The following is a 19828-nucleotide window of genomic DNA, read 5'->3' as shown; positions in this document are numbered from 1 at the left end:
TGGCGTCTGGGGTCTTAAATGCTAACAAGCAGCCATCTAAGATGCATCAATTGGTCTCAACCCACCTGGATCAAAGGAGGATGAAGAACACCAAGGTCACACGATAACTAAGAGCCCAAGAGACAGAAAGGGCCACATGAACCAGAGACCTACATCATCCTGAGACCAGAAGAACTAGTTGGTGCCCGGCCACAACCGATGACTGTCCTGACAGGGAGCACAACAGAGAACCCCTGAGGGAGCAGGAGATCAGTGGGATGCAGACCCCAAATTCTCACAAAAAGACCATACTTAATGGTCTGACTGAGACTAGAGGAATCCCGGCAGTCATGGTCCCCAAACCTTCTGTTGGCCCAGGACAGGAACCATTCCCGAAGACAACTCATCAGACATGAAAGGGACTGGACAGTGGGTAGGAGAGAGATGCTGATGAAGAGTGAGCTATTTGTATGAGGTGGACACTTGAGACTGTGTTGGCATCTCCTGTCTGGAGGGGGGATGGGAGGATAGAGAGAGTTGGAAGCTGGCAAAATTGTCACGGAAGGAGAGACTGGAAGGGCTGACTCATTGGGGGAGAGCAAGTGGGAGTACGGAGTAAGGTGTATATAAACTTATATGTGACAGTTTGACTTGATTTGTAAATGTTCACTTGAAGCGCAATAAAAGTTAATTAAAAAAAAATAATAATAATTCACCATGACCAAGTGGGACTCGTACCAGGTATGCAGGGATGGTTCAACATTAGAAAAACAATTAATGTAATCCACCACATAAATAAAACAAGACAAGAATCACATGATTTTATCAACTGATGCAGAAAAGGCATTTGACAAAGTTCAACACTCATTCATGATAAAAACTCTTTGCAAAATAGGAACAGAAGGAAAATTTCTCAGCATAATAAAGGGCATTTATACTAAGCCAACAGCCAACATCACCCTAAATGGAGAGAGCCTGAAAACATTCCCATTGAGATCGGGAACCAGACAAGGATGCCCTTTATCACCGCTTTTATTCAACATTGTGCTGGAAGTCCTAGCCAGAGCATTAGGCTAGATACAGAAATAAAGGGCATCCAGACTGGCAAGCAAGAAGTAAAGTATCTCTATTTGCAGATGACATGATCTTATACACAGAAAACCCTAAGAAATCCTCCAGAAAACTACTGAAACTAATAGAAGAGTTCAGCAGAGTATCGGGATACAAGATAAACATACAAAAATCAGTTGGATTCCTCTACACCAACAAAAAGAACATCGAAGAGAAAATCACCAAATCAACGCCATTTACAGTAGCCCCCAAGAAGATAAAATACGTAGGAATAAATCTTACCAGAGATGTAAAAGACTTATACAAAGAAAACTACAGCACACTTCTGCAAGAAACCAAAAGAGACTTATATAAGTGGAAGAACATACCTTGCTCGTGGATAGGAAGACATAACATTATAAAAATATCTATTCTACCAAAAGCGATCTATACATTTAATGCAATTCCGATCCAAATCCCAACGACATTCTTCAATGAGATGGAGAAACAAATCACCAATTTCATATGGAAGGGAAAGAGGCCCCGGATAAATAAGGCATTACTGAAAAAGAAGGACAAAGTAGGAGGCCTTACTTTACCTGATTTTAGAACCTATTATACCTCCACAGTAGTCAAAACAGCCTGGTACGGGTACAACAAGATACATGGACCAATGGAACAGAATTGAGAATCCAGACATAAATCCATCCACATATGAGCAGTTGATATTTGACAAAGGCCCCAAAACAGTTAAATGGGGAAAACACAGTCTTTTTAACAAATGGTGCTGGCATAACCGGATATCCACCTGCAAAAAAATGAAACAAGACCCATACCTCACTACATGCACAAAAACTAACTCAAAATGGATCTAAGACCTAAATATAAAATCTAAAACGATAAAGATCATGGAAGAAAAAATAGGGACGTTAGAAGCCCTAATACATGGCATAAACATTATAGAAAACATTATAAAGAACATAGAAGAAAAACTAGATAACTGGGAGCTCCTAAAAATCAAACACATATGCTCATCCAGAGACTTCACCAAAAGAGTAAAAAGACTACCTACAGACTGCGAAAAAGTTTTTTAGCTATGACTGTTCTGATCAGCGCCTGATCTCTAACATCTACAGAACACTGCAAAAACAACTGCAAAAAGACAAATAACCCAATTAAAAAATGGGCAAAAGATATGAATAGAAACTTCACTAAAGAAGACATTCAGGTAGCTAACAGATATATGAGGAAATGTTCATGATCATTAGCCATTAGAGAAATGCAGATCAAAACTACAATGAGATTTCATCTCACTCCAACAAGGCTGGCATTAATCCAAAAACACAAAATAATAAATGTTGGAGAGGCTGTGGAGAGATTGGAACACTTCTGCACTGCTGGTGGGAATGTCAAATGGTACAACCACTTTGGAAATCGATTTGGTGCTTCTTTAAAAAGCTAGAAATAGAACTACCATACGATCCAGCAATCCCACTCCTTGGAATATATCCTAGAGAAATAAGAGCCTTTACACAAACATATATCTGCACACCCATGTTTACTGCACCACTGTTTACAATAGCAAAAACATGGAAGCAAGCAAGGTGCCCATCAATGGATGAATGGATAAATAAATTATGGTATATTCACACAATGGAATACTACGCATCGATAAAGAACAATGAGGAATCTGTGAAACATTTCATAATCTGGAGGAACCTGGAAGGCATTATGCTGAGTGAAATTAGTTGCAAAAGGACAAATATTGTATAAGACCACTATTATAAGAACTTGAGAAATAGTTTAAACTGAGAAGAAAACATTCTTTTGTGGTTACAAGAGGGGGGAGGGAGGGAGGGTGGGAGAGGGGCATTCACTAATTAGATAGTAGATAAGAACTACTTTAGGTGAAGGGAAAGACAGCACACAGTATAGGGGAGGTCAGCATAATTGGACTAAACCAAAAGCAAAGAAGTTTCCTGAATAAACTGAATGCTTTGAGGGCCAGCATAGCAGGGGCAGGGGTCTGGGGACCATGGTTTTAGGGGACATCTAAGTCATTTGGCATAATAAAATCTATTAACAAAACATTCTGCATCCCACTTGGAAGAGTGGCATCTGTGGTCTTAAACACTAGCACGCAGCCATCTAAGATGCATCAATTGGTCTCAACCCACCTGGATCAATGGAGAATGAAGAACACTAAGGACACAAGGCGATTAAGAGCCCAAGGGACAGCAAGGGCCACATGAACCAGCGACAACATCATCCTGAGACCAGAAGAACTAGATGGTGCCTGGCTAAAACCGATGACTGCCCTGACAGGGAACACAACAGAGAACCCCTAAGGGAGCAGCAGAGCAGTGGGATGCAGACCCCAAATTCTCATAAGACCAGACTTAATGGTCTGAGACTGGAAGGACCCCAGTGGTCATGACCCCCAGACCTTCTGTTGGCCCAGGACAGGAACCATTCCCGAAGCCAACTCTTCAGACATGGATTGGACTGGACAATGGGTTGGAAAGGGATGCTGGTGAGGAGTGAGCTTTTTGGATCAGGTGGACACTTGAGACTATGTTGGCATCTCCCGCCTGGAGGGGAGATGAGAGGGTGGAGGGGGTAAGAAGCTGGCGAAAAGGACACGAAAAGAGAGAGCAGAGGGAGAGAGCGGGCTGTCTCATTAGGGGGAGAGTGATTGGGAGTGTGTAGCAAGGTGTATATGGGTTTTTGTGTGAGAGACTGACTTGATTTGTAAACTTCCACTTAAAGCACAATAAAAATTATTTAAAAAACAAAAAAGGAAGGTGCAACTTCCATTTCTGAGAAGATGGAGTAGAAATATTTTTCCCTATTCCTCTCACTAAGTACAATTAAAAATCCTGGACATTATACATAAAATAAACAGAAGACTCTGAAAGGTGGGCAGAAGGAGGCAGGCCAGCCTGGGAACCTCGAGACCTGCGGAACAGCACAGCAGGGAGTTCCCTAGCGGTGCAGTGGTTAAGAGTTTGGCTGCTAGCCAAAAGGCTGGCAGTTCGAATCCACGGCCATTCCTTGGAAACCCTACCGGGCAGTTCTACTCTGTCCTATAGGGCTGCTATGAGTCAGAATCGACTTGACAGCAACAGGTTTTTTGTTTCTGTTTTTGTTTTATCCCAGACTTAGAGCTGCAGACTTAGCCAGCAATCTAGAACCACCAATAGGTGCACACAAAAGAGAGCCCCTACAAAAGTCTGCTCTCTCTAGCCAAAGCACCAGGGTAAGGGCAGCCTAGCAAGACAAAAATTTTAGACAATAATTACTCTACTCCACCCAAACTCCACAGAAAAAATTGTGGTCCCATCCCCGGCCACACCAGCAAGGGCCAAATGGGGAGCCTCAACTTCCACCCTCAGGAGATAATAGCAAAGTGCTCCAACACCCCTGCTGGGTGCTCTCAGCGAAGGCCAAGTAGAGAGTTGGGACGTTCATTTCTACCAGCTGGCAACAAGGTCCCCCAACCCAGTGGTGTCTCTGGAAACCATGTGGAGAAGCTACATTTCCACCCCAGCAATAACAAGGTGCTACTCCCCGGTGCTGCTGGAGTGGCACCAAAGGAGGTCTAGTGGAGAGTCAAGACTTTTTCCACTGCCCAGCAGTAATGAGGCCACACCATCCATAGTGTCAGCAGAGACCACACTAGGAGCTGGAACTCACACTGCTGCCCAGCAGTAACGAGTTCCCCCATTCAGATGTCAACAGAGGCAAATGAAGGCAACAGAGTAGGAAACCTGTATTTCTACCCCTAAGTGGCAGTAATGAGGCATTGTACCACCCTTCCTCTAACCGAGTGGTAACAAAGAAAAGCAGCTAAAACGTAAGGTTTAAATATGACCCAGGATCTCAGAACATAATACACTGTCCAGTTTTCAGCTGAAAATCACTCATCATACCAAGAACCAGGAAGATCCCAGACTGAATGAAAAAAGACCATCAGTAGATGCCAAAACTTAGACGCGTGATGTTAGAATTATTTGAGAAAGATTTTAATGCAGCTATGATAAAAATGCTTCAACAAGCAATTATCAACAGGCTTGAAACAAATGAAAAAAACAGAAACCTCTTAAAAGAAATAGAAAGCCTCAGAAAAGGAAAAATATAAAAAAAAAGCAAATGGAAATTTTAGAACTGAAAAGTATAATAATGAAAATTAAAATCTCAGTGGGTAGGCTCAACATCAGAATGGACGGGAGAGAAGAAAGAACCAGGGCAACTGAAGTCAGAACTCTACAAATTATCCAATCCACACAATAAGAGAAATAGACTAAAAAAAATTAACAGAGCCTCAGGGACCTATGGGATTATAACAAAACACCTAGCATTTGTGTCATCAAATCCTGGAAGGAGAGGACAAGCAAGGCAGGGCTGAAAAAGTACTCACAGAAATAATCAGAAAATTTCTCAAACTTGGCGAGAGACATAAACCTACAGATCCAAGAAACTAAGTGAACCCCAAACAGGATAAACCAAAAGAAATCCATTCTGAGACATATCATAATTAAACTTTTAAAAACTAAAGACAAAGTCTTGAAAGTAGACAGGCTTACTGGACCAGCTGAGACTACAGGACTACCCCATGACTACTGCCCTGAGATCCTCTTTAAACCTTGAACTGAAGCTATCCCCTGAAGTCATCTTTTAGCTAAATAACAGATTAGCTCACAAAATAAAGAATATCACCCGTGAGTACTGTGCAACTTTAAAAAAAAAAAAAATCATCTATGTAAGACCAAACAATTACTTTAAAGCAAAGATAAGAAGTAAGGAGAAAGGGAAACTAGATTACTGGAAACAGAACAACCAAAATGGAAATAATGAGAATGCTGACACATTGTAAAGAATGTAACCAACGTCACTAAGCAATCTGTGTAAAAATTGTTGAACGGGAACCTAACTTGCTGTGTAAACTTTCACTGAAAACTTCGTATTATTTAAAACAAATGAAACACAACAAAAGCACTGCAGAGCTTCTAGACTAAGACATACTAGGGAGAAAGGTCTGGCTATCTAATCCTACAAATCTGCCAACGAACACCCTATCGATCGAACAGCCCAATCCACAACGGATCACGGGGATGGTGCAGGACTGAGTAGCGTCTCATTCCATTGTGCAAAGGGTAGCCAACAGCTGGTGCCCAACTCTATGGTAGCTAACGTAACTATTAATAAAATTGAATTTGTAATTTAAAAACTCTCAAAAAAAGAAATCCCTAGGCCCAGATGGTTTCATTGAAGAATTTCACTAAATGTTTAAAGAAGAATTAATACCAGTTCTACATAATCTGTTCTAGAAAATAGGAGAGAACACTTCGCAATTCATTTTACAAAACTAGTATTACCCTGCATCCAAAGTCTGCTTACCCAGTTTACTACTTAGCTACAGCGATCAAAACTGTGAGGTACTTTCAGTGGGACAGACACACATATCAATGGAAGAGAACAAAGAACCCAGAAATAGACCCACACTAATATGCCCAACTGATTTTTTTTTTTTTTTTTTACAAAGGTGCAAAAGCAATTCAATAGAAGAAAGTTTTCAACAAATAGTGCTGGAGCAACTGGATATCCTGGGGGCGGGGAGGTGAGAATCTCAACCAGTTACCACAATAAGCCCATTGTTGTCAAGTCGATTCCAACTCATAGCAACCCTATAGGACAGAGTAGAACTGCCCCACAGGGTTTCCAAGGAGCAGCTGGTAGATTTGAACTGCTGACCTTTTTGGTTAGTAGCCAAGCTATTAACCACTGTGCCACCAGGGCTCCAGACCACAACAGACCTAATAAAATAACTAAGATTTAAAGGACTAATCACACAAGGACATGGAGAAACTGGAACTCTCATGTATTGCTGGTGGGGATTAAAACAGAATAATCACTTTGGAAAACACTTTGGCAGATTAGTTAAAACAACACCTACCACATAACCCAGCCATTCAGTATCTAGGTTATTTACCCGAGAGAATGTCCGTTCCCAAGCATATGTTCCTCAAACGCCTGTACACAAATGTCCACAACAGCATTATTCATAGTAGCCAAAAACTGGGAACCTCCCGAATTCCCAACACGGAGTGAGGGGATAAACTGTAGTTATAGCCACAGAAAGGAATACTACTCAGCAATGAAAACAAGTAGCTTATTGATACATGCAACGATATGAATAAATCAAAAAATAATTATATTGATTGAAGTAAGACGGACAAAAAATACATACTGAATTATTCCATTTACATAAAATTCTAGAAAATGTGAACTAATGTACAGTGAAAGAAAGAAGAACAGTGGTTGCCTGGGGTGGGGGAGGCAGGCAAGGATGGGAGAGAGGGATTAGAAAGGAACACGCTTTTCAGGTGATGCGTATGTTTATTACCTTGATTGCAGTGATGGTTTCACAGGTGTGTATACATAAATATATATATATTTCCACCAAGAATACTGTTGCGGTTGAGTTGATTCCGACTCATAGCGACCCTATAGGACAGAGCACAACTACTCCATAGGACTAGGTAGCTGGGGCCAAGGTTATGAGGGAAATTTCTCCCTATATACCCTTTTAAATGTGTGAATGTAAATATACTGCATATTCTAAAAAAATACAATTAGCATTACACCCCCAGCCACCACAATTACAAAAGAAGTCCCGGAGCGAACCAGAAAAAGCAGAAATGAACAATGGAGGAATGGCGCTAATCTTCACCACAATAGCCTCCGGAGCCTGAATAATAAAATACCAGGTTGGATATGTAAGAGTTTTTCACCACCTGAGACTGATATGAGGAGAGGAAAGGTATGATAACAGGTTTCAGATTCCTGCATCACTTAGTAAAAGGTATCCTTCAGAAGCCAACTGTAAGGAGTAACTGAATGGGAAGAACTCTTTCCTAATCTTACCAGCTGTTCAATGACTTCAAAAAGAAATCTTTTCAGAATGCTAGAAATATTAATTTGGTCCTACAGATGGAAGGTAATTGGGTAAGAACAAGAAGCTAAGGAACTAAAGGAGATGCTCTGACTCCTCTTTCTCCCTCAAGAAAAGGGCGTTAATGATGACATGAAATACAGATGGAGGCTCATTCAAATAAACTACATTAATTTCCGTTCAGACAACTTTATTTTTAAAATTCCATTTGCAAGCTTTATTTTGCCAGCAAATAAGTATAATTTATGTATTATGTTATAAAAGCTGGTATCATTCTTAATTATCTTCTATTCAGGGTTTATGAAAATCAAGCTTTAAAAGGAAAAAAAAAAAAAAAGTATTCTTTTCCTCTCCCTTCGCTGCTCTGAGAGAGCCGGCAGTGATGACAACAGCAGTCACTGATTAGGAAGATTCAAGTGTGGCTGACAAGTGAGTCCCAAAAGGGATACATATAACTAATGTTTACTATCTTAACCCTCTGCCAATATTTAAATAAAATACAATTGTAACTGTTTTTAAAGATAAATACTGTTAAAGAAGAATTCCTTGTCGGGGTATATACAATTTCATCACAGATAAAATAGAAATAGTAGCTTTTTCTCTTCTCTTAAATTGCTACTGCAGAATCCAAGATAATTTACATTTCAAACCAAATTGAGATGTAGAAAAAATATACAGAAAGCAATACAGCTCTAGAGTGGCGGGGCTGGGGGTGGGGAAGCACGTCAAATCTTTATTCTACAGCAGGCTAGTCTATCTTGAGAAAAACACAATCAATTATACATAAGCCAACTTCATATTTCCAGCATCTTTTTCTTTCTTAAGTTAAAAGACTAAATTAATGACATCCCTAGTTCCCTAATCTACTCAACACAATGAGTTACATTCAATTTTAAAATATAAAAATCAAAGAAATTCAATTAATGTAAGTTAAAAAGGGTGGTTACACTCAATCTAAAATCAAGTTGGAGCCTTCAAAAGTACCCTTTGGAAATTAAAAATTAAAAAAGAAACCCCAAACATGTTTGATTTGGTAACCCAAAAACCCACTGCCATCAAGTCCATTCCGACTCATAGCGACCCTATAGAACAGAGTAGAACTGCCCCATAAAGTTTCCAAGGAGTGCCTGTTGGATTCAAACTGCCGACCTCTTGGTTAGCAGCCATAGCACTTAACCACTGCATCACCAGGGTTTCCTTGATTTGGTGAGGCAAGTTAAATTACATTTTATCCATGTATTTTGGAGAAATACTAGCACAGAATTAGTTACCCATGTAAGAATATGTAAATAATGAAAGAAAATTATTTTATAAGACATCCAAAACCCATTGCCACTGAGTTGATGCCAACTTATAGTGACTGTACAGGACAGAGCAGAACTGCCCCATAGGGTTTCCAAGGAGTGGCTGGTGGATTCGAACTGCCGACCTTTTGGTTAACAGCCGTAGCTCTTAACCACTGCGCCACAAAAGCTCCATAAGACATCCAGCAGGTCAAATTATAAAATTAGCATAGCTCCCAGATTTTGCTTAGAACAGGGTTTCTCAGTCTCAGCACTGGACTAGATAATTATTTCTGTGGGGGGCTACCTGTGCATTGTAAGATGTTTAGCAGCATTCCTTTCCTCTACCCAGTAGATGCCAGTAGCGCCCACTTCCCCCAGTTGTAACAATCAAAAATGTGTCCAGAAATTGCCAATTATCCACTGGGGACAAAATCATCCCAGATTGGGAGCTACTGGCCTACACTTAAAATGACCTTCTTATGAAGATTTTGTAGTATAGCCAAAAAAAGGGGACTGAAAGAGAAATTCAACAGTTACAGGGTAAAAAAAATAAAAAAAAAAACAGAACCACATTTCAAACATTGAAAAATGTAAAGATAAAATCTAATTATAAGTGGCAGCATACCTATGTAGAAAAATTCCCCCTTTTTCTTGAATAAATCCTCTTTATATTCCAAAATAAATATTTAAAAATATAACTGTTATGGTGGAGCAATTGGTTCCTATCAGAACAATTCTCCTGCAGATAACAGATGTAAACTTTGATGAATATAAAAAAAGAAAAAACTACGTGAGGGTACTGCAGAGTGAACAGAAGTAGGCATTTCATGGAGAAGAATTAAAATCTGCAGGAAGGGAACAGCAGAGGGATATAATCCCAAACTATTTAACATATGAAAGAACAAGAAATTTTGACCCATTCTAAAGAGAAAAAAAAAAAATCAACAAATAAAAAATCCACAAATTATTAAAATGTTGGAATTAGCACAAAAGAATTTTAAAGCAACTCTTATAACTATGAAGTCCCTGGGTGGTGCAAACAGTGAATGCGCTCAGCTGCTAACTGAACGGTTCGCAGTTCAAGTCCATTCGGAGGTGCCCCTGAAGAAAGGCGTGGAAATCTACTTCCAAAAAAATCGGTCACTGAAAACCCTTTGGAGCACAGCTCTACTCTGACATACATGAGATTGCCATGAGTCAGAATCAACTCAACAATAACTGGTTTGGTTTATTATAATTACAAATGAAATAAAGGAAAATATGCTCTCACAGAGAATAAAAAAAAGAGAAAAACTCATCAGAGAAATAAAAACTATTAAAAAGAAAGAAAGAAATGGAAAGCCTAGAACTGTAAAATATCTGAAAAAAAATTCACTGGAGGGGGCTTAATAATACAATAGAGATTAAAAAAAAAAAAAAAAAGCTAGTAAGCTTGAGGATGGCACAACAGAAGTTACCTGAAGAACAGAGAGGGGAAAAAATAGGGGGGAAAAAATGAGGAGCCTCAGGGACTTGTGGGACAATATAAACAAATCTAAAAAAAAAAAAATTTTTTTTTAATATACATGTAATTGGAGTCCCAGAATAAAAGAAGACTGAGTAGGACGGGGAAAAAATTTTTTTTTGAAGAAGTAATGGCTAAAATTATCCCAAGTTTGGTGAAAGATCTAAAATTACTAATCTAAGAACCTCATTAAACCTCCAAGCAGGATAAATGTGAAGAAAACCACACCAGGTACATTATAGATAAACCACTGTAAACCAAAGAAAAAGAGAAAATAGCGAAGACACCCAGAAAAAGAACAATGCATTAAATACAGAAGAACAATGATGCAAGTGACTGCTGACTTCTCATCAGAAACAATGGAGGCCAGAAGACAGTGGAAAACTATATTTAAAAAAAAAAAGTACAGAAAAAAAAAAAATTTGCCAATCCAGAATTCTATATCCAGCAAAAATATCCTTCAAGTACAAAGGTAAATAAAGATATTTTCATATAAAAGAAAATTAAATAAACTCATTACCAGAAGACCTGCATTTTAAGAAACATCAAAGGAATTTCCACCAAGTGAATAGCCAGAACTTTCTATTTCTTTAAAATATATGTAAATATATACGACTCCCTCAGCAAAAATTACAACACTGTGGAATTTTTAATATGTAGATGTAATATATATAACCTTTATAGTTGAAAAGATGGAAAAAAACGAAAAAAAATAATATATATAACTTTTATAGTTGAAAAGATGGAGAGGAGATAAATGGACCTATATGGTAGTGAGGTTTCTACATTTTACATGAAATGGTACAACAGTAATTCTAAATAGACTAAAATATAAAAGGTATATATTCTAATCCTTGAGGCAGCCATTAAAAGAACAGTACACTGAAATATAGCTAAAAGCCAATAAAACGAAAAACAAAGCTGGAGGACTGACAACCCAGCTTCAAGGCTTACTATACAGCTAAAGTAATCAGTACAGTGTTATACATAATTTTACTTACTTGAACTAAGAGACATAAAATATTACACTCAACTACAAATGAAGACAGTACAGTCTTTTTAAGCACACATGGAACATTTCTGAAAACCGATCATACACTAAGCAATAAGGCTAGCCTTGACAAGTTTCAAAGAGTCAGCATCACGTTATCTTGACTGTATGCAACTGAATTAAAATTGTTCATGACCAAAAAAAAAATTCTATCTAAAAATTTAAAAGCATACTTTAGAATAACTCCCAGAACCCACTGCTGTTGAGTAGATTCTCGTAGTGACCCTATATTACAGAGTATTACTGCCCCACAGGGTTTTCAAGGCTGTAAACCTTTAGGCAAGCAAACTGCCACAACTTCCTCCCGCAGAGCAGCTGGTGCATTCCAACTCCCGACCTGTCTGTTAGCAACCAAGTGCTTAACCACTGTACCACCAGGGCTTCTCTAAAATAAAATTCACGGGTTAAATAAAAAAAATCATGACGTAAACTAGAAAATTCAAAATATCAAATTGCATGATAACAAGATAATTATATACACAAATTATATAAGTCAATACTTAGAGAAATCTATAGCCTTAGATGCTTTCCACTAGAAAAAAGATTAAAAACTAATAAGCTTAAATATCCAAACCTATGGAGCTAGGGAAAAAAGAGAATAAATCCTGAAAAAGTCAAATAAAAAACAGAAGTTACTGAAATTTTTTTAAAAAAAAATTATATAGAGAGAGAGAAAGCCAAAAGTTGGTTCTTTGAAAAAAAATAAATAAAGTTTAGAAACTTCTGGTAATATTGATGAATAAAGAGAGAGCACACAAATAATTAAATTCCCAACGAAAACAGGGATATAACTTCAGATACCGCAGAGATTAAACAGAAAATAAGACAATTTTATGAACAACTTTATGTCAAAAACATTGAAAATGCAGAATAAATAAATTAATAGAAAAGTTAAACTTACAAAAGGGACTCAAGAAGTAGAAACCACGCAAAAAATTTAATCAGCAGTTAAATCACTCTACAAAGAGCAGCTTTACCAAATATTTGAGAAACAGATCACTCTAGTCATATACAAACCCTTGCAAAGAACCAACAAAGAAGAAACTTTACCACGCACTTTATAAGACAAGCACGGCCTTGACTCCAAAACCAGACAAGGCCGATTATGAAGGAACAATCATAAGCCAGTATCTCTTATGAACAGAGATTAAAAAAAAAAAAAAAAAATGCAAATACTGGCAATGTAAGAATCACAATGAAGTTGGATTTATAACAGGAATGTAAGGTTTATTTAATATTAGAAAATTATCAGATTAAAAGGAAAGAACCATATGATCATATCAAGATAGGGAAGAAAAGGTTTAGTAAAATTCAACATCCATTCAATAAATACTCTGAGAAAACTAAGAATGGTATGTAGTTTCCATAACCTGGTAAATGACAGCTACAAAAATAAAATCCTGTGACAAATACCATACTTAACAGTGAAATTTAAAATCATGTCCTTTAAGATCAGGAATAAGACCAACACACCTGCTACTACCACTTCTATTTCAATACTGCATTAGAGGTTCTAGCTAGGTCAGTAAGACAAGAAACTATTTTTCACAAACAAAACACAATAAAGATTAGAAGGAAAAAATAAAACCTATTGTTTGTAGATGACACAAATGGTTACTGGGAAAGTAATATATAGATAAATTACAAATAAGAGAGTTTAACAAGATTGTTTATTACAAAATTCAGTACACAAAAGTCAACTGTATTTCCATACATCAGCAAACATACAATGTGCGTGTATTAGAAGTGTCAAGATAATAAACTAAAAGCAAACCCATTGATATATAATATAATAATAAACTAAAAGCAAACCCATTGCCGTCGAGTCAATTCCGATACAACCCTACAGGACAGAGTAGAACTGCCCCATGGGGTTTCTGAGGACTCAAAATCCACAAACCATTAAAATAAAATTGCTAATTCAACTATATAAACATCAAAATCCTGATGGCAAAGAACACGAAAATTAAAAGACAAATGGGGTGTAGGGAGTGAGGATTATCTGCGCCTCCTTTTGCACACAATACAGAGTTTACCTCCTCAACACATAAAGAAGTCAGGAAGAAAAAAGATCAACGGCCCAATTAAAAAATGTGAATCAACAGTCCACAGAAGGAGAAATACAAACTGCCTCTCATCATACAAAAAGATTCTCAACCTCATTTGACAAATGCACATTAAAACTTTACTGAAATAGACTTTTAACTATCAGACTACGAAAAAATTTAACAACATACTCTCATGGTTGGAAACCCTGGTGGCATAGTGGTTAAGTGCTGCAGCTGCTAACCAAAGGGTTGGCAGTTCGAATCCACCAGGCGCTCCTTGGAAACTCTATGGGGCAGTTCTACTCTGTCCTATAGGGTCGCTATGAGTCAGAATTGACTCGACAGCACCGGGTAAGGCTGCGAGAAAAGCTGCCCTTGTACTCTGCTGGTAAACCCATTGCCGTCAAGTAGATTTCGACTCATAGCGACCCTATAGGACAGGGTAGAACTGCCCCATAGGGTTTCCTAGGCTTTAAATTCTTACAGCAGACTCCCACATCTTCCTCCCAAGGAGCGGCTGGTGGCTTCAAACTGACGACCTTTCAGTTAGCCACTGATGGTGGCTTCAAACTGATGACCTTTCAGTTAGCCACTGAGCTCAGTTAACTGCTTAGCGCTCAATCACTGTACCACCAGGGCTCCTCGCTCTGCTGGTAGGAATATAAATTGTTATATCCACTACTGAAGGTGATTTAGCAATCTCTAAAAACAAAACACCCAGTGCCATCAAGTCGATTCCAACTCATAGCGACCTCTAGAACAATACAAATGCATGCACCCTTTCACCAAACAATCTCACTTCTGGGACCTTGTCCTATAGATACAGTAGCACGTGGGGGGAACACGTATGCACAAGGTTATCGCAGCCTTGCTTGTAATAGCGAAACAGTAGTAACAACCCAAACGCCCATCAACAGGAAACTAGTTAAATAAAATATGGAATCACCATAAGGAGAAACTATACATTGTAAAAAAAAAAAAAAAAAACCACCTCACTATTCAGATATAGAAAGAGTGCAAAGATAAAAAGTTAAGAGAATAAAATAGGTGAGCATGATGTATACAGTATATGCTATGAAAAAGGAAGGGGAAGTACGAATATATACGCATATTGATAAAGAACTCTGGAGAGAGATACAAGAAACCAATAAAAATAAATACCAGTGGCAGGCAAGGGCTGGAGTGAGGGGGCAGCTGGGTGGAGGCAACTGAATGGAAACAAGACATTTTACTGCACATTTTTTATTGTTTTCATTGGAGATATGTGAAAGTATTTCTTATTAAAAATTTATTTTAATAACTTAATAGGAATTTGGGTTACAGGGGTATACAATGTGTATTCGTCAAATCTCATCAAATGATACACTTAAGATCTGTGCCTTTCATTACATGTATGTCTTTCATCTTAACAGAAAAAGAAACCTATGTATTTACTTCTAGTTAATGACATGCACACTGAAGTATTTAGTGGTAAGTGTATAGACATCTGTAACTCACTGTGAAATGCATTAAAAAAAAGATGGATTAATGCATGGATAGGGGGATGGTTAGGTATATGATAAACCAAGTACAGAGCCCTGATGGCACAGTGGTTTAAACGTTTGGCTGCTAACCAAAAGGTTGGTAGTTCAAATCCACCAGCCACTCCTCAGAAACCCTACAGGGCAGTAAAATGTTAATTGTGGAATCTATTTTTTTTTTTATGCGGTAGGTATAGGAATGTTCAGTTTAAGATTCTTTCAGCTTTTCTGTATGTTTGAAAATTTCATAGTAAGATACTAGAAAATTTCTTTTAAATATAAAAAAAAAATTTTAAATAGAGAACTCAAGAATCAATAAATAAGCAAACAACCCAACAGAAAAATGAGTAGAAGACACAAATAGGTGTTTAATAAAAGAAGATACACGGATGTTCCATGAACATATGGAAAGTTGTTCAACCCTACTTGTAATTGGGGAACTGCATATTAAAACCACACTGACACAAAAGGACGAGTGCTCGATCTCATTTTTATAAAAAGATAAGAATAAGTATACCTACAGAAAGCAACGCTCTTTGATGGTTACCAGGGATAGGACGGAGAGGAGGGAAGCACTTTCTAGATAGTCCAAAAACCAAACCAAACCCGTTGCCATGGAGTGGATTCCAACACATAGCCACCCTACAGAAAGAGCAGAACTGCCCCATAGAGTTTTCAAGGAGCGCCTGGTAGATTCAAACTGCTGACCTTTTGGTGAGCAGCCACGGTCCTTAACTACTACGCAACCAGGATTTCCTTCTAGATAGTAGACACTTGCCACTTTTGGTGCTGGGAAAGGCAATACCAATATGGGTGAAGTCTGTACAACTAGAACAACGTAAATGATGACACTAAGAAGTATGTGGGAACAAGGGATGTTTTTAGTAAATTCTGTAACATATAAAGTTTTGCAACAATAGCAATAACAGCCAAAAATTAAGTGTGTGGTTACATAGGTAGATGTGTACGCATATATGTGTACAGGAAGACAGACATGAGTACACGGGAGTGCATGTACAGTTTTATCTGCTGTAGATCGGTTCTGACGTAAGTTGAATATCTTTTATTATTATTATCATTACCTTTTATTATCAGTATCTTTATAAATATAGCAGTGTTTTGAACAGAAAACCATAAAATTGAACACCTAGGAGGCAGTACCTGAGAATCGGCAAATTGTGCACTGCAACACTGTATGTAGTATGTATCACTAATGATAAGTACGGTCATGAAGTGCAGTTCATCATAGCTCAAATGCATCATAAGTCGTATACATGTCTGAGTGTGCTGCATATATATTCATGTATATAATAAAGCACATAGGAGGCACAGTTACAGAGACTTCCTGGACATAACCAAACATCTTACAGGACTCGTTTACTGGGTTTGAAGGCTTAGGATCATAGTTTTATGGAACAACTCAGTCAATAAGCACAAGATAGTTTATAAAGTTTTTGTTTTCCATTCTAGTTTAGTGAGTAGCATCTACAGTCTTAAAAAAGACTGTAGATGCTACTCACCAAACCAGAATGCTTGTGAGCAGCCATCTAAGATATAACTATTGGTCTCTACTCATCCAGAGCAAAAGAGAAAGAAGGAAACCAATGACTCAAAGAAGAAACAAGTCTACAGGACTAACGGCCCACACAAACCACAGACTTACTGGACTGGTAGAGACTAGAGTGAACCCCTGAGATTGCTGTCCTGAGACAGCCTTTAAACTTGGAACTGAAATCACTCCCAGATGTCACCATTCAGTTAAACAGCAGACTGGACATAAAAGAAACAACATCATTAGTGAGTAGTGAGCACTTTATAAAAGAAAAAAATCATCTGTATGAGACCAAATGGTCAACATTTACCCTAAAGCAAAGATGAGATGGTAAGGGGGGACAGGGAAGCTAGATGAATGGAAACAGAACAACCAGAATGGGAATAAAGAGAATGTTGACACATTGTGAAAAATCAACAAAAGCCACTGAACAACATGTATAACCCGCTGCCGTTGAGTCAATTCCGACTCAGAGCAACCCTACAGGACAGAGTAGAACTGCCCCATAGGGTTTCCAAAGAGTGCCTGGTGGATTTGAACTGTCGACCTTTTGGTTAGCAGCCATAGCTCTTAATCCCTACCCAACCGGGGTTTCTGAATATAGGAACTGTTAAATGCAAACCTAATTTGCTATGTAATCTTTCACCAAAAACACAATATTAGGAAAGAAAAAAAAAGAAATATTAGCACTAAAAAAAAAAACCCACTGAGATACCAATTCTCAGCCATCGGACTGGCAGAAATTCAAAATGTCAGAGACGTGGAAATAACCCAAACATCCACTAACAGAATAGGTCAGTAAATCATGGGATATTCACACAATGAAATATACTACACAGCAGTGAGACACCTGTATCCACAAGCAAGAATCTCAAAATACATTTTGAGTAAACTAAGCAAGTAATGCAAGTAATTAAAGAATACAGGTACTATAATTCTATATTAAGTTCGAAAATAGGCTAAAGTAAACAACATATTGTTCAGGCATACAGATGTGAAAAAACTAGAAAGAAAAACAAGGAAATAATTCACGAAAAAATCAAGACAGTGGTCATCATTGGGAGGAACATATTCTACTCTCAAGTCAGTCCCTGACTCATGGCAGCTCCATGCACCTCAGAACGAAATGCTGCCCGGTCCTGCACCATCCCCACGATCAGTTCCCAATCAGACCTCTGAAATCCACGGGGTTTTCACTGGTTGATTTTCAAGCAGTATATTGCTAAGCCTTTCTTTCTGGGCTGCCTTAGTCTGGAAGCGCTGCTGAAAGGCGTTCAGCATCACAGCAACACACACAAGCCTCTGCTGACAGACAGGGGGCAGCTGTGCATGCGGTGCACTGGCCAGGAATTGAACTTGGGTCTCCTGCATGGAAGGAGAGAATTCTACCACTGAACCACCACTGCCGCCATTCATTCTGTATCAGCCCCTTCACTTTTACAAAAGAAGAAACTGAGGACCTGAAATGACCTGTGGGCAACTCAAAAGTGTTCTGTGTCAAAATTAACAATAATGGAAAAATACTACAAGCGAAAAAAAAAAAAAAAAAACAATTTAGTTTGCCTGTTCAGCTGTAATCGATGCTATGGTAAAATTCTCCTTTCATAAAACTAGAGACAAGATGCATCTCCATGGAAACAATATTTTCCAAGTGTACATGGGAGACTGAAAAGTCTGGTTTTCTGTGCAGGTCTTCTCATCCTACCCACTAAGTACACACAAGATCTGGGGTGTAAAGGTACTAAAAACAGCAGAGCTTTACAATCAGACAGGTCTAGATTTGAATTCTGGCTCCACCACCGACTGATCTTAGGTGAGTTACTAAACCTACCTGAATGGACCAGTTTTTTAATCAGCAATATAGGGATAATTAATACTTACCGTACAAGTTTGTTAAGAATATTTAAAAAGTGCGAGTCATCTAATTAAGGGTATCGTATGTTCCTGGCTACAGTCCACCTGCAGACTTTCTGACCTTTTATCCACAGTTGCACAGTGCTCAGGAAGAATCACCATCTCAGATGGCCTCTGTTAGCTTTCTGATTAACATACTATCAACTGCTGAACAGGGGAATTCTACTAACAGCAGGAAATGGCACAGCTGATGTTGCTATCAATAGGTATTCGTCAATAATGACAGCAGCTACCAAGTGCTACGGGTTAGAGGCAAAATAAAAGGTTGCATCAGGCTTTTTTTTTAAGATGTAAGGTTAAATGACCTGTTTCCATCTACAGGTATGAAGCCTGATCAATTACAGCATTTCAAAACTGCAACGGATCCTGAAGGTCATCCAGCAAGAATCCTCTCCACGGTACATTAGAGGACACGAGATGACCAACTTCTGTGAAAGGCTTCTAGTACACCAGGCTCTTAGACAGAAGTTGATAACCTTTTCTGACCTTTCGAATTATCAGAAAAGGCCTTTCCCTCTATTAGAGTGGAGAAGTGATGAAAAAGTGAACGATAACGTACACGTGCAACCCACACCACACACTTTCGGAAATGCAAATCTTGACATGTTGCTTTCATTCGGGGGTGGAAGAAGCCACGTTCTAAAAATGCATCTTGAAATTTATATTTACGTCCTTGTAACAAAATACATCTTAGAAACTCTGCGTTATAAATGGAGAAAACATGGAGAAAACATACCTGGGATGATATCGTTGATATGCAAAAGGAGTGTACTTTCAACACTTGCAAAGCTACAAAGCTGCACTCCATTAAATTTTCCATCCCAGTTGCCAATAGGATTATCCTAGAAATTAAATAATAAACTTTAAAAAAAAAAACTCCTCAATAAAATATAAATATAGGAGTCTGTATTTTCCATAAAAGGGCCCTCCAAAACATTTAACATTGGTAAATTTTTACTATTTTGCCTA

The 19828-nt window shown here is 38.2% G+C and overlaps 1 protein-coding gene across 7 annotated transcripts in view; it reads right to left on the bottom strand.

The window, feature by feature from the left end:
- Positions 1 to 19828, bottom strand: part of CYLD (CYLD lysine 63 deubiquitinase) — a 65421-nt gene that overhangs the window by 31240 nt on the left and 14353 nt on the right. For all 7 annotated transcript variants that reach the window (XM_049863628.1, XM_049863630.1, XM_049863629.1 and 4 more), the window contains one exon: positions 19596 to 19701. In XM_049863628.1, the coding sequence (XP_049719585.1) occupies positions 19596 to 19701 (106 nt within the window). The remainder of the gene's footprint in view (positions 1 to 19595; positions 19702 to 19828) is intronic.

The sequence above is a fragment of the Elephas maximus genome, chromosome 21 (genome assembly GCF_024166365.1).
Source record: "Elephas maximus indicus isolate mEleMax1 chromosome 21, mEleMax1 primary haplotype, whole genome shotgun sequence".
NCBI lineage: Eukaryota > Metazoa > Chordata > Mammalia > Proboscidea > Elephantidae > Elephas > Elephas maximus.
Note: the sequence above shows the minus strand (reverse complement) of the source record. Positions and strands in the feature narration are given on the sequence as shown.